The 15,117-nt window shown below is 38.2% G+C and overlaps 1 protein-coding gene across 3 annotated transcripts in view; it reads left to right on the top strand.

The window, feature by feature from the left end:
• Window positions 1-15,117, top strand: part of SPRED2 (sprouty related EVH1 domain containing 2) — a 173,969-nt gene that overhangs the window by 132,107 nt on the left and 26,745 nt on the right. For all 3 annotated transcript variants that reach the window (XM_020985421.2, XM_020985420.2, XM_078149549.1), the window contains exons 3-4: window positions 4,332-4,500; window positions 12,123-12,187. In XM_020985421.2, the coding sequence (XP_020841080.1) occupies window positions 4,332-4,500; window positions 12,123-12,187 (234 nt within the window). The remainder of the gene's footprint in view (window positions 1-4,331; window positions 4,501-12,122; window positions 12,188-15,117) is intronic.

Here is a 15,117-nt window from a genome sequence, read left to right as displayed (position 1 = left end):
AAAGGAATTGTTTGACAGGAATGATTGATAAAGGAAAAAAATTGTTTATCTCAAAATTTTTAAAACTTATTTTTCAAAATCTTGATTTCTCATGTAACTTAATTTAAAGTAAACTAACATTTTTATATGTGTGTGTATATTATATGCATATAACATATATGTGTGTGTGTATAATATACATATACATAGACATGTGTGTGTGTGTGTGTGTGTATGCATGCCAAAGCAGTACAACAAAGGTGCTCAGTAAAGATTTAGCATTGGCTGCCCTTCTACATTTTATATTAACTTGATAATTAATCATTACTAAAATGTCCTTTTTAGTGTTAATTGTACAAAGGGTATCTCTTGTCCATTCACCAACAAGCCTACACATAGAGTTCTGTTGTTGTTCTGGGAAAGCTTAGATGTGACAAAAGCTGCCCTCCTGGAGGGATGGGGACAAGAGCTTCAGGATTGTACCACATATACACACGTTTCAATTCAGACACGTGTTAAGCACCTATTGTGTGCAAGGTACTGTGGCAGAATAATGCATAGCACCTGCACAAGGTTGGTGCAGACTGTGTAAGGTACCAAGAGAAACTGATGGGACCAAGGAAGTGGTTGTTGAGTTAGGCTTTAAAGAATGAGTAGGCCAAAGGAGAAGGGGAATGCCAGCACAGAGGGTAGCATGAACATAGCATAGCACATAATGGGCATAACATCCAGTTTTTTCATCATTATTATTGTTGTTGTTGTTGTTATTGTCATTAAATTAGTCCCAATTTCTTAAGCTAATTTTATTTCTTCTTCAAAGGGGAAACTGTTGCTTATTATAGTGGATTTTTTTTTCCCTTTCTGTTCACATTATTCAGATGACTGGACCAATTTCAGCTTAAAGTTTCCGAGGAGAATTGACCTTTGGGTTAAATCTAAGCATGGAAAATTTCAACCAAAAGATAGGTTTTTTCCCTCAGAAATTATGGGTAAAGGGAAGAAAGAGTTAGTAAAGTTAGTTAGTTTGTTTTTTTGAAAGACTTCATCTAGAGGCTTTTGCAAATTTTAAAATTGCACAGACATTTGTAACAGTAAAAATCCTTGATTTGGACTTTCTTTAATTCTAAATTTATTATTATTCAGACACAGGCTGGTCTGGGCTAAAGTTATTTCCCTTTGCATTCCCTATTCCATGCCAAGCAAAGCTCTCTGCAAATAGTAGGCACTCAGGAAAAATAGGTGGTGATGTGAGATTTTAAAAAGCTTTATTAGGAAGTTTAAAAAATAGTAGTAAACATTAACCAGCAGAGAGAGGGCTAGCCTTGGAATTAGGAAGAAGTGCTGCTTTTGATAAGGCTAAGTGCACACCTCTTAGTGTCCCAGGCAAAACTGTCTTAAGACTATGAATTATAGACGAGTTGTTGAACTCTATCAGTGGAAGGCATTTCCTCATATCATGTTGTTAGCATTAGTGATAATAATAACAGTATGTGTGTGTAGCACTTTTAAGTTTTGAGTGATTCACACATCTCATTTGATAAAAATGATGAAATCACTCTCCCCCCAAAAAAATTTCACCTTAGAATTTTTTATTTATTAATAAGTTATGGCAATAAACTTTTGATTACAGAAAATAGATAATTATAGATAACAAGAAGGATAGTACACTAGATCATAGGCTTCTTGACACAACCACTGCCACTAGTTGCATGACCTTATACAAGCTACTTTGCCATATTGGGTCTCACTTTTCTAATCACTGGCATAAGGAGGCTAGACTAATTCCTCTGAAAAGTTTCTTTCAGCTCTAATGAGCTTTGATTGATTGTCCTGGTTTGTTGATATATTAAATTACCACCAAAAAATCTTATTCAAGGAGGGCTTCTATTTGACCTATTGTGGGTTATCTTCTTAGCAATTATCAATTTTATAGACCCTTCCACTCTTGAATTGTTTTTAAAATAATATGACTGTACTTATTTTAAAATTTTTTCATAGTTGATTCTTTACATTAAATTCAGACAAAATTCTACCTCTCCCCCTAGTTCATCTAATTAATTCTTTACTTTTTTGTTGTGATCATGACCAATGTGGTATTGAGATTATGCAGTTGAGCAAACTCTTCATGGTATTCAGAATATCTAGATGTTAATACATTATGGCAGAAAACAGAATTTTCAGATCAACAGTAAAGGAGAAATTTTCTTTTGCCCACTTAAAATGGTTCTTTATTCAAAACAACTTTAGAAGATTATCATTTATTCAGTCAGCAAGTGTTTAGTGAGTACTTGTTATGTGTTAAGCATCATGCTAAACAGTAGAATATAAACCAAGGCTTGGAAATGGCCCATCCTCAAAGAGCTCACCTGCTTAGGGACATGAAGTTAATACACAATAAACAATTGTAAAATAAGATGTGAGAGCACATAAGAAAGTCTTAACTGTGTGGTACAATCAAAATGTTAGAGGCAGCTAGCAATAGCATGGAAAGTGTGTCAGATTTGGCAGCAGAACATCCGTGTTAAAAATCTCATCTCTTTTCTTACTACCTATGTGACATTAGGCAATTTCACTTAATCTTTCTAGGCCTCCCTTTCCTTGTCAATAAAACAAATGGTTTGGACAAGGTGACATTGAAGGCTCTTCCAGCCTCAAATTTGTGATCCTATTTAGTTCTTAGGGAAATGAAAATCAGTGAAGGCTAGGCTAGTCAGGGAGGGTTTCATTAGGGAGATGGTCTTGAGCTCAGCTTTGAAGGATGGGTAGGAATCAAAGAGGAGAAAGTGTTTTCATATAACAGGATCCACAGTTTGCCCAGAATCAAGATTGAGCATGATGCATTTGTAGGATGTTGTGTCCATCCTGATTCATTATCATAATTTTTTTTCCTGCAGGGCTTTATAGCTTTCAAAGCATTTCCCATATATGATCTTATTTGATCTTAACAATTGGATAGTTATCATCCCTATTTCACAGATGAGGAAGTGGTTTCAGAGGGGTTACATGACTTGCCCTAGTTGACATGGCTAGTAAGAGACCAGAAATAACCCAGTTCTTTATCTGTTGTACCATTTTTACTGCAAAAGAAAGAATAAAATGATATAATAAGATTCAAGGAGAGATAACTACTAGAATCAGGGATACCAGTTAGAAAGCTATTTAGTCCAGCATCCAAGTAATAAGAGCCTGAACTAGAAATCATCGATGAGAATGGAAAGGAAACACTGGTTACAAAAGGTTTTTCATAGGAAATATTGATGGGCCCTGGTGACTACCTGGATATGGGGACATAAAGGAGAAGGATAAAGCAAAGATGATTCCCAGGTTTGAGCCTGGGTAATGGATAAAAGAGTAATGTAATAAAGACAGAGATCAAAACCAAGTACAGAAGGAGAAAAAAAAAAGATAGCAAATTCATTTTTAAACGGACAGAATTTGACCGCTTCATTCAAATCAATAGAAAGTTGGCTCTGAAGAAAAGGCAAGTTGTAAAGGATAAGAAGGGATGATTAGTAGAGAGGTGATAGCTGAAACCTTGAGACTAGATGAAGTAATTGGTTAGAAAATAGGAGAAAGATGAGAACTTATGGAGGAAATTAAATAGGGGCAGATAGAGAACTAAGCAGGACCAGAAGAATTCAGTATCTCAGTAGCCAAGGAAGGAGAGAATTTTAAGTCAACACTTTCAAATACAGTAGAAAGATCAGTAATAATAATATAGTACTTAAAAGTTTGCAAAAGAGCTTTACATACATTATCTCTCATGTGGGTTTCATAACAGCCTGTGAGGGTAGGTACTACTAGTATTATTCTCATTTTATAGATGAAGAAACTGAGGTTCAGAGAGGTTGTGACTTGGCCATACAGATGATAAAGGGTCAAGGACAGGGTTTCTAAGCCATGTTTTCTTGTTTCCAAGAAACTCTATTATGCCACATGGTCCAAAAAGATAAAGAAAATGTCTTTGAGTTGGGAGAGGTAGGGTGGTAGACGTTGTGGAGTGCAGGGTGTCTGGTACATAGTAGAGGCCTAATAAATATTTGTTGATTGGTGACTAATTTAAGCAGAGAAGCAGGGAAGGAAGCCAGATTGCAGTTAAATGAGCGGTGAGAAAACTGTTAAAAGTATTCATTTGAGAAATTTGGTAGCCAGTGCATGCAGAGAAACAAGGTAGCAGGTAGAGAAGAAACAAGGAATAAAGATGGCTTTGATATTGTTAAAGTTTTTAAGATTGTTGAAGTTTTGTAGTTTAAAGGGAGAAGACCGCAATGCCATCTCTTCATAACTAGGCTTCTAGACCCCAATTGAAACAATAACACTTATAATTGTCCCCATGTATTTGACTCTTTTAGGTGGTATTGGAATGCTATGTAAGAAAAGACTTGGTCTACACGAAAGCAAACCCAACATTTCATCATTGGAAAGTTGATAATAGAAAGTTTGGGCTTACTTTCCAAAGCCCAGCTGATGCACGAGCCTTTGACAGAGGAGTGAGAAAAGCAATAGAAGACCTGATTGAAGGTACTGGATTCTCCAACTGGACTCTGCTAATTTCGTAGTTGGGTTGTGTGAATTTTCAAGTTTTAAAAAAAAATTTATAATGCTGTTTGTTGGGGTCATGGGGCTTTTGTTTATGTTTTGGTTTTGGGGGGTTTGATGGTTTTTTGTGTGGGGTTTTTTGTTTTGCTTTTTACTTGAAGAGTATTTTTTGGCAGTGCTCTTGAACTGGATCAGATGGCTAGATGCAAAGACTTGATATCCAGTACAACCAACATTTATTAAATGCTCACTTTTTGCAAAGCTCTATTCCTAGACATTGGATATACAAAGATTAAACAAAAAGCAGGACCTGCCCTCTTGGAGTTTATACTCTCCTGGGCCAGCTGCACTATGTCAGAACTGGCATAAACAACCAAGGAAATTAGGAGACGTTCCCCATAAGCAGTGATACTTGGCCTAAATCTTGAATCAAGCCAGAGAATAAGAATGGATTCGGGGAGAGATACTGTAGTGAGGTACCCAAAGCAAAAAAGATAACAGGCCTTATGATAAGGGGAAGTCATTGAGACTGAAGGAAGACCTTTTAGCAACTGCTACTCATGATATTGGGATACTTAACCAAAACAGGTAGTGCTCTTGATAAAGTGAATGTGTTGAAGTTAGAAATGAATTCCTTATGCAAATTTATTTTAGTCCTGTCCCCAAAATGCCTTTTTTTGGGGTATATCCAATTGGCTCCAAACAAATTCACAGTCATATTCTATTAAGAAAAGGCTCCAGGAGGCTAAGCTTCTGGGAAATGATCCAGCAATTTATTCCCTGCCTCCCTGGATTCTGATTTAGTCTGAGATTGATCAATCAAACAACCAATAGATATTTCTGGAACAGCTCCTGTATACGTCCATAGAGTATCTAGCATCTATGGTCACTCCAGGAGTGAAGTCCAGTAGTATCTGTTAGCTTTTGAATGGACAGAGTCTCCCTTCTCCCACTGTACCCTAAGAGGCAGCTGTTGCCAGATTGGATAGTTTTAGCTATAGAGTCAGAAAGACCTGAGTTGTATTGCAGCCTCACTTACTAGCTTTGTAACCCAGAGTAAGTCATTTAACCTCTATCTGCCTTAGTTTTCTAAACTGTAAAGTGGAGTACATAATAGCACAAGTCTCCCAGGGTTGTTGTGAGGATCAAATGAAATAATATCTGTAAAGTACTTAGCACAATGCTGTTTCCTTCCTTCCAAATCTAGACTACTTTAGCCCCAGGTATGATCCAGTATCTCACCATTCTCAGAAGGTAATGAATCATAGATTTATTATTTTGGAACTAGAATTTATTCATTATTTTGGAACTAGGAAGGACCTCAGAGGTCATCTAGTCCAACCCCCCCTCATTTTACAGGTGAGGAAACTGAGGCCCAGATAAGTTAAATGGTTTTCCTAAAGTCCCAGAGGTAGTAAAAGGCAGAGCTGGAATGGGAACTCAGGTCCCCAACCCTAAATACAGTACTCTTTCCATTGTGTTATATACTAACATTTGCAGGAACCTGTGTTCCCAAAGGTATTTAATACTTTATGAGGTACCCATATATATCCATTAATTTAAAATAATTTTGTGCTGCATTCCTTTTAAGCAGAGGCATGGACTAAATGACTTCTACCCCTTCCTATATTGACAACCTTGAGGCAAAAATGTAAAGAAGTACTAATATAGCCTATGCCATTCATTAGTTATCTTAATTTTAGAGTTGGAAAGGACCTTAGAGGTTGTCAAATCCATTCCCCCACATTTTACAGACCTACATCCTATTGGTTGCTAATTTACGGATATCTCTTCTCTCTGGAAGAGCAACAAAAAGGAATTTTGATTTTTATTGGTCTTGTAACCTTTGTGTTTTCCAAAGGGACATACTAGCTGGTTTATAAAAAACAGGGAAGAATGAATCAACTTTTTGTATCTGTGAATCTATTAACAAAAAACACTGTATTTTAAAATAAAGCTAAAAATTTTAGCACCTAACTTACTACTCATAGTCACCTTTTATATTCTACATTCTAAAGAGTAGGAATCATAGAATTTTAGAAATGGAAAGGAACCTAGGTCATCTAGTGCAATCCCTCTTTGCCTTCTCTGCAGCATTTTACAGTTGAGGAAACTGAGACCAAGAGAAGTCAAGGGACTTGCCACCCAGATAGTTAATACTCGTCTCATACCCTCTTCTCCACCTCTTAAGTCTAACTTCCAATTCTACTACTTAAGTGAAATTGTTCTCACCAACAAGCTTTTTTTCTAAAAAAAAGATTTTTTTAAAAACACCTATATTTCCCCATATGCTTTCCCAGTCCCGGAGCGCCATCATAATAACATTTTTTGAAGGGATTTAACAAAATTGATTAGTAGTCAGTCAGCTAATAAACATGTGTTAAGCACCTGCTATGTGCCAAGCACTGGGGATACAAATAAGTAAAAGAAAGACAATCCCTGCCCTCAAGAAACTTAAGAGTCTAGTGGGAAAAGATAATACCCAAAAGGAAATTGAAAAGCAGGGAGAGGAAGATGGTCTGGAGACATGATGGAGTTCAGTCCAAAGAAGTACAGCCAGGTGGAAAGTGGGAGCTTTGGAAGGAGTCCTTTGCTCAGGGCTCCAATCAGAGGGTACTGATGAGTACTAAGGCTGTTGCTTTCTTGAAGGATAGTTGATCTCCTGATAACTAGGTTCCTGGCACCATGATAGAGTCCAGTATATCCACCCAAAAAAACCTCAACCCTTATTTTCTACAATGTTCCATATCCGTGGACTCCTTTGACTCTGCAAAGGCCAAGCCTATTCTTTGTAATTTCATAATATTCATCTTTAGCTGTTACCAACAGACTCTTTAATTACTCATTCCAATGGCCAATTTTTAGACCTTAAACTTTTTTCCCCTCTTTAGCTTTTGACTCTGTTGAGCAGACATCCAAGAAAAGGATAATCTTTTCTACCTTAGTTTCTGAAACACCAATGTTCTTCTGGTTCTTCTTTCATCTTTTACTGAGCTTCTCTTTTGCTGTGTCTTCTACCGTCTTCTTGACTTCTCAAGGAAGATAAAGGAATGGAGAAAGGAAACAAGCATTAGCAAGCACCTACTATGTGCCAGGCACCATAGTTAGCACTTTACAAAAATATCTCATTTGATCCTCACAGCAGCCCTGGGGAGTAGGTGCTGTTATGGTCCCCATTTTGTAGTTGAGAAAACTGAGACAAAGAGTGTTTAAGTGAGTTGCTGAGGGCCGCACAGTTAGTCTGAGGCTGGATTTGAACCCAGGTCTCCCTGACTCCAGGTCCAGCTTTCCATCAACTGCCCCAGCTTGCTGCCTCTAGATGTTCACCACTGGTCAGTCTTGGGCCTTTTCAACATTCTCTTCCTTAACTCCCTGGTTTTTAGCTACTGCACCTACAAACATGACTTCTATGTCTCCTTGTCCGCTCCTGACCTCTCTTCAGAGTTTCAGATTTGCTTCTCCAATTGACTATAGGACATTTCCACTCAGGTGTCTACCTTGACCTTAATACATCCAATCTGAATTTCAAATTAAAATTTAACACACATATTAATTGCTAACTATGTGCAAAGATCCTCTACTATTTGAAGCAAAGTAGTATAAAGTGGGGTATAAAGTGGGGGACTTATCATCAGAAAGGTCTGGATTCAACTCAATCTTCCCTGATGCTTACTAATTATATGACCAAGGTCACAAAGTCACTTAAATCCTCTGAGCTTCAGATAACTCCCCAGGACTTATCTATTAAGTTGTCTACTATGTTGTGTTGGTGGAGGGCGGTCCAGCACTAATGACATCTCAGATCCTTGGGTATTGTATTGATGGATATGGAAAGCCCTCAGCACTGAGCTTCAGCATTTCTGTCAGTGGTTTTGCCATGTACCCAGTCTCCTGCATCACATCCTTTGTGATGACCAGTCTTTGAGTCTTCCTTCTGCCTCAACTCTCCTATGCAATCAGTTACCAAATCCTTTTGAATATGCCTCCCCCAAATCTCTCACCTTTATTCCCTTTTCTCCATGCTCACTGCTAACACTTCATCCATTACTACCACCCATGTCTACACTGCCACAATAACCTCCTAACCAATTCCATTCTTGTTCTCCTCCCTAATCCATCCTTCACATTGATGGCAGCAAATTGTCTTTATTTTCCATTGAGCAAACCACTTAACCCCGTTTGCCTCAGTTTCTTCCATTGTAAAATGGGGATACTAACAACACCTACCTCATAGGATGTTGTGAAGATTAAATGAGATGATAGTTTTAAAGCACTTAGCAAAATGCCCGGCACATAGTAGGAGCTATATAAATGACTTGTTCTCCCCCATCCTTCCTCAATTCCTCCTGTCTCTTTAGTGGCACTGTCTATTGTTTATCAAGTTCAAACTCATTAGCTTAATATTCAGGGACCTCCACAATCTGGTACTTATTCTCCCTTTGGATTCTTATTTCATTCTGCTTCAACATATTCTCAGGAGGTAGACTTTTGTAGTTTGGGGTAACATTACACAAAAATATTAGGCACGATGATGAACTTGTTTGGTGCATTGTAGATTAATGACAATCTTGTGCCTTAAAGAAAACTCCTGGGTAAAGAGAGGAGGAGGAGGGTGACTTTTGTATACTTTAACTACCTGTCCTTTGAATACACTCTACTGATTTTATTTTCCCTTCACTTAAGTGATGAAATTAAAGTTATTGTTCAGAAACAACTCTGCTTTTTTTTTTCTTCTGACATGGGCAGTACAGTGGTATTTGCTTCTCAATGAAACCAAAAATTAAATACAGAACTACTTTTTAAGGAGAAAATTTGTTTTCTACTTTTTTTTTGTTTTTCCCTAAATAGCATCAAGCTTACAGATTTAATCCAAAATGAGTAAATATTATCTATTGAATCATGTCATATTCATGACATTCAAGGTTGCCTGCAATAGATTACTAAGCATGGCTGTCAAGGTTGGTGGCTAGGATCCACAGGCACAGACTGCAGGAATTGTCTGCCTTCAAGCCCATTCAGGGAGCAGAGCCTGGCTTCTTCCCATTGAGAAAGATATATGACTAAGGATGACATGTGAACAGCCAAATCAGAACTTCCTGTGGAAGATATATTTTTTAAAAAAACTTTTAATCTATTTGAACAATAATAGCATGTTCTTCACTCATTATTGGGTGTGGGAAAAGATGGGTGAACATAGCTTTTAAAAAAAGTACGTGGCCTCAAACTCTTTTAAGCACACAAGGGTTTTAGTCTATTATTAACTGCAACTGTGTGGAGGCTGAACAGATAAATGAAAATTCACTCTCCAAATCTAGGGTTGTCATGAAAGGCAAGTGTTTAAAATGTAAGCATGAAACAGTACCTTCCAAAACTGGTGATGAAATGGACATCAGTCCTTGTTTCTCTCATTAATAATAGGGAACTTTATATAGCTCATTAAGGTTTGCTAAGTGCTTTGTCTATATCATCTCATTTGAGCCTCAAAATGGCCCTGGGAAGTAGATGCTATTATTATCCCCATTTTGCAGATAAGGCTGAGAGAGGTTAAGTGACTTGCCCAGGGTCACACAGCTAGTATATGACTGAGGCAGGATTTTATTTCAGGTCTTCCTGACTCTGAATCTATGAACAGCACCACTTGGTTAGCAGTCAGGGACTGCTCCTGTTACCTGGAATGGATTCCGCTCCATCTTAATTTACCTGGGCACTATCCTTTGCTTGGCTCTGATGTCAGTATACTCTCTAACTTACTTTGAGTTGGCTTTGGGGCAGCTAGGTGGTACTGTAGATAAAGCACTGGCCCTGAGTTCAAATCCAGCCTCAGACACTTACTAGCTGTGTGACCTTGGACAAGTCACTTAATCCTAATTGCCTCCCCACTAAATTTTTTTTTAAGCGGGCTTTGAAGGGAGGAATTCTGATGTTCAGTTAAAATCATGATGGAGAGATGGGCATATGTGCCAAATGTAAGTTTGTTTGGTTATTTTGGTACTTTTCAGGTACTGTATTGGAATATTTAGCCAACTGTTCCTCAAACCTTTTCTGGGGGAATTTTTTTTTCGGGGGGGTTGGCTAGGCAATGAGGTTAAGTGACTTTCCTAGGGTCACACAGCTAGTAAGTGTTTTATGTGTCTGAGGTCGGATTTGAACTCAGGTCCTCCTGACTGCAGGGCTGGTGCTCTATCCACTGCGCCACTAGCTGCCCCTAGGGGGAATATTTTAATCTTTTTGTATATTGGTGAAGGAGGAAATATAGACTCCCAGATCCATAACTAAAAGGTCTTTTGGAGGCCATCTAGTCACCCCCACCTCCATTTTACAGATAAGAAAACTGAGGCCCAAGGTCACATATGTAGTATGTTCCTGAAAATCCTAACCAAGGAATGGGTCAGAGCTTAATTTTTAATCATTTTACAAAAAGGGGAGGGGAGGGAGAATGAATAAAAGCTGATAATTTTGTATTTTTTTTTCTTGCCAACCACTAACTTCATTTTAATTACTCCACACATTATTAATCCTGATAGGAAAAGAAAAGAGGGTAGGCCATGCCTGCTTGTAAATAGGAGCCTTCTTTGTTTAGTCTCTTTTCCAAGAATATTTATATACACTTGCATACCAGGATGAAGAAAGATGTGAAGTTGTAAATAAACTTAGCTTTTGTAAGCTGATTCCTGTTCCAGCGTGAGATAAGCTGGGTTTAGGGATTTTACTTTTTTTTTTTCTGACATGCCCTTAAGGTTTAGCTGAAGACAGCAGGGTGTAAATAAGTCCCCAGAATCCTAAGTATCAACAGAAGAAGCAGTGCAGTTAAGGGTCCAAAAATCCAATCCTCAGCCTTTTCTAGAGATCCTTACTTCTAAGTCATAAGAGTTGGCACGATCTGGCTTTTAAGAGTCCTAGAATGTTTGGACCTGGAAGTGATCCCAGAAATCATTAAACCCATTTCCCTCATCCTACTGCATGAGAAAACAGGGCCAGAGAAGTTGCCCAAGGTCAAACAGGTCATTAATGACCAGTCTGGCACTGCTTGTTAACTGGCTTAAGCAAAGTTCTGCTCTGATTCCTCATCATGGCATAGCAGTAACCCTTGGGATCTCAAATGCTTTCTCAGTGAAGCATAAACTATGAAAGGGTCTATCAGTCCAATAAGCTTCAAGGACTGGAGACCCAGTAACGAATAGGACTGGGTGGCTCATTTGATAGGTTTATCCTAGATCTGAGAGGTTCATCACTAGAGGGTCGGTTCCTGCGTGGCCTCTTATTTGGCCACCATGATTTATGGAGACCATCTACCAAAATAGAGGTGGTTACAATCTGCATCAGTAGAAGGGACTGTGTATGCTAAATAAATCATGGATCTTGAGTCACTGAAATTATAAAATGTTTGCTGGTTTTTTTGTATTTTATTAGTGTTGATCCATATTGGCCAGAAACATATAGCAGAATAATTGACATTATTCTTGAAAGTATAATGTATTCCTCATGGCCAACTTTTCTTTAGAGATATATATACACATTTATTTATTTATTTATTTATTCATTCATTCATTCATTCATTCATTCATTCATTCATTCATTTATTTATTTTCCCATCTCTTTTCTAGGATCTACAACTTCTTCTTCAACAATCCATAATGAAGCCGAGCTCGGAGACGATGACGTTTTTACAGTAAGTGCACTTAGTCCATTGGGTTTGGTGTTTTTTTTTCTTCTTCAGATAATTGGATGAAGAATCAAAAACATTCCATTTATGGGTTCCAGTTACAGACATGAGATAACGCTTTTAGCCTGCACCTGATTCTTTTCTTCCAATACTATCATTGAATCCTTTCACATTTTCATCCATTCTAATATCTCATTCTTTTGGCTTTGTACTGTCATAGGTAAAGATAATATCACACAAAGCCAGCACCCAAAGGATCCTCCTTTGTGAAAGTTTCTTCTGTTTCCTTTAAATATACTTCCTGTAGCTTTGGGGGAATGAAGCTTTTTCTTGATTCTTTTTTTTTTTTAACATGGCTAAAATAGAAATCTGTTTTGTATGACTACACATACTTGTAATAGATTTTGTTTTCCATGCCTTCTCAGTAGGGAGGGGAGGGGGAGGCAGAGAATTTGGAAGTTTAAAAAAAAGAAAAGTCTCTATACTTCAAAAGCAAACAAACTTTTAAAAATCAAAAGACCAGGAGAAAATAGAGATTTGGGGTAAGGGTGATAAGGGAAGGGCACTTGATTAAATGTGTTACAACCCAATCAGTTACTTTCTGTGATTTGCACTGTCATTTAATGTCAAATCATAAGCATTTTATCATATGCTGACTCAGCCCAGGGATAGGCTGTGGATCACACAAAAGCACAAGACATAGAATCTCTGCCCTCTTATTAGGTAAAGAAGACCTGATATGAGACAGGTTTGTTTTTGGTGTGTTTTTTTTTTGAGATACATAAGACATTGTATAATTAAATGTGGTAGGTGTTCAAAAAAGGGACAAATTGATAAAGGCTGGAGGTGATTGGGAAAAAAATTGTGGAGGAGGTGAAACATTTGGGGACTCTTGAAGAGGGGATTTGGGGTTAAAGAACCTGACTTCATATTCTTACCTTGCTCTCTGCTACCTCCCCTGATCCTCAGTCTCCTCATCTGTAAAATGAGAGGGTTAGGTTTAATGATCTCTTAAGTTCCCTTGGAGCTCCTAAGTCTGTGATCCTATGAGTAAAGGCTTAGAGCTAAGAATGAACATAATGTGTGCCCAAGATAGTGAGGAGACCCCATTTGACTTAAAGAGCTACCCACAGCGGTCATTCACCTTCCTAAAATGACTGGTACGATGTGGATCTGAGCAGGCTTCCTTTAGTGCTCTGACCAGATCCTCTCCACAGTTGGCATGTTGCTGATATCATCTGTTCCTTTGTCACAGTTCACAGAGACAAACAGCAGCAGGCGGGTTAAAAGGTGGCTTCCTGTACTCCGGAGCAAAGTTATCCTTAGCAGCTGCTTCCCAGCTACCTGCCAGCAGTGATTTATAGAATGGAGAGTGGGGGATGAGGCCTGATTGAAGCCAGAATAGTTTATTGCTGGCCGGTTATCTTGCAGAGATATGTTTGCTGTGAGAGGTTAAACATGTTTCTACATTTCTTTCCAATCCCTATAAAACTGGGGCAGAAATTTTACTTAATTTACCTGATGTGAAATGAGGCACAATGGAATTATAGAAAGGGGATTTGGAGATCACCTAGTTCTACCCCTTTCTTTTTCAGATTAAAAAAAAAAGTTGTTCAGTACAGAGACAGAAAATGACCCATCTTAGGTCACACTTAGAGCAAGGAGCAAATGCAAAACTAGACTTTGAGTCCCCTGAATCCCAATATTCTTAAATCAATGTACTTTAAAATAGGGCATTATTAGTAATGCGAAAAAAGATTTGAGGGGAAGGGTCTGTTAAGGTGTACCTAATGTCTTACATATCTAACTCTTAGCTGAGGAGGGCCAAATTTAGATACCTCTAAACGGAAATATGTGTAGACACCCACAAGCCACGAACAAAGAGGTCTCCTATAGTTTCCTTATAGTCATTACTATGCGAGTAAATAATGTACTGCTGAAACTCAAGTGAAAGAAATGAGCAGCAGTTCTTAAATAATGTGCATTTTTACCCTTGCAGATGAGGATACAATGGTCCAAGTTAGTTGTGTATTGTACTTGTATGAAATAACTGGTGAGGAGTTTTAGTGTTTGTTTCTTAATGAGAAGCTGGAAGACCAGCCCACAATTCAGGATTAGTTGAGTAAGTGTGTATGTGTAAAACTACCCTTATGCAATAAATTTATCTAGTTTTATATGGATTGGAGCTCATTCCCTGAGTATCATTTCTGCAAGCTTTTGGCTATTCAGGTTTCATATTAGTCTCCCTTGCTACACAGCCTTTTAAAGAGTCCTATTTATTCCTCAAAAAATACATTTATCGATCTGCCTATGTATAAGATGCATTTCTCCCCAGCATGTTAAATTTTAAACTTACCGGGCCATTCCAACATCAGAGCTCTTTGATTCTTGCCACCTTTCAGTGGTTTGCTTATTATTCCAGTTGTTTTACATGATCCCAAGGGTACTGCAGCTTTGGGGGTCTTCTAGGGGAGTCATCTTTGTCATGTGGACATCTCCATGTGAATTGGTTCTGGAATGGAATGGATTGGATCAAAGAGAAAGTACTGGACATACAGTCAAACTTAGGTTATCTTTTAAGATCCATCACAGTCTCAGTCCACCCTGTATTCCCAGGCTGATTACATATTATTCCCCCTGCACCCAAGCCAAACTGGAGTCCTTGCTGATCCCCATTGTGCCACATTCCATCTCCTGCTCTGTGCCTTGGCTTAGGCTGTCTCTCATGCCTGGCATGTACTCTCCTCACTTTGGCCCGAGGCTCCAGGATCCCTTCAGAGCTCATTTCAAGAGGCTTTTCCTGATTCCCCTAGTCCTTAGTTCCCTGCTCCTTCACACTCCCCATGCCCAGTCATTTTGTATTTGTTTGGTATTTATTTATCATTTTGTATTTTATTTATCTCTGTACATGCTGGTTCCTCCCCTAGACCATAAGC

This window comes from Phascolarctos cinereus, unplaced genomic scaffold, assembly GCF_003287225.1.
Source record: "Phascolarctos cinereus isolate Bilbo 61053 unplaced genomic scaffold, phaCin_HiC Scaffold_2;HRSCAF=192, whole genome shotgun sequence".
Classification (NCBI taxonomy): domain Eukaryota; kingdom Metazoa; phylum Chordata; class Mammalia; order Diprotodontia; family Phascolarctidae; genus Phascolarctos; species Phascolarctos cinereus.
The sequence above is the reverse complement of the archived record's forward strand: the minus strand, read 5'-3'. Positions and strand labels throughout refer to the sequence as shown.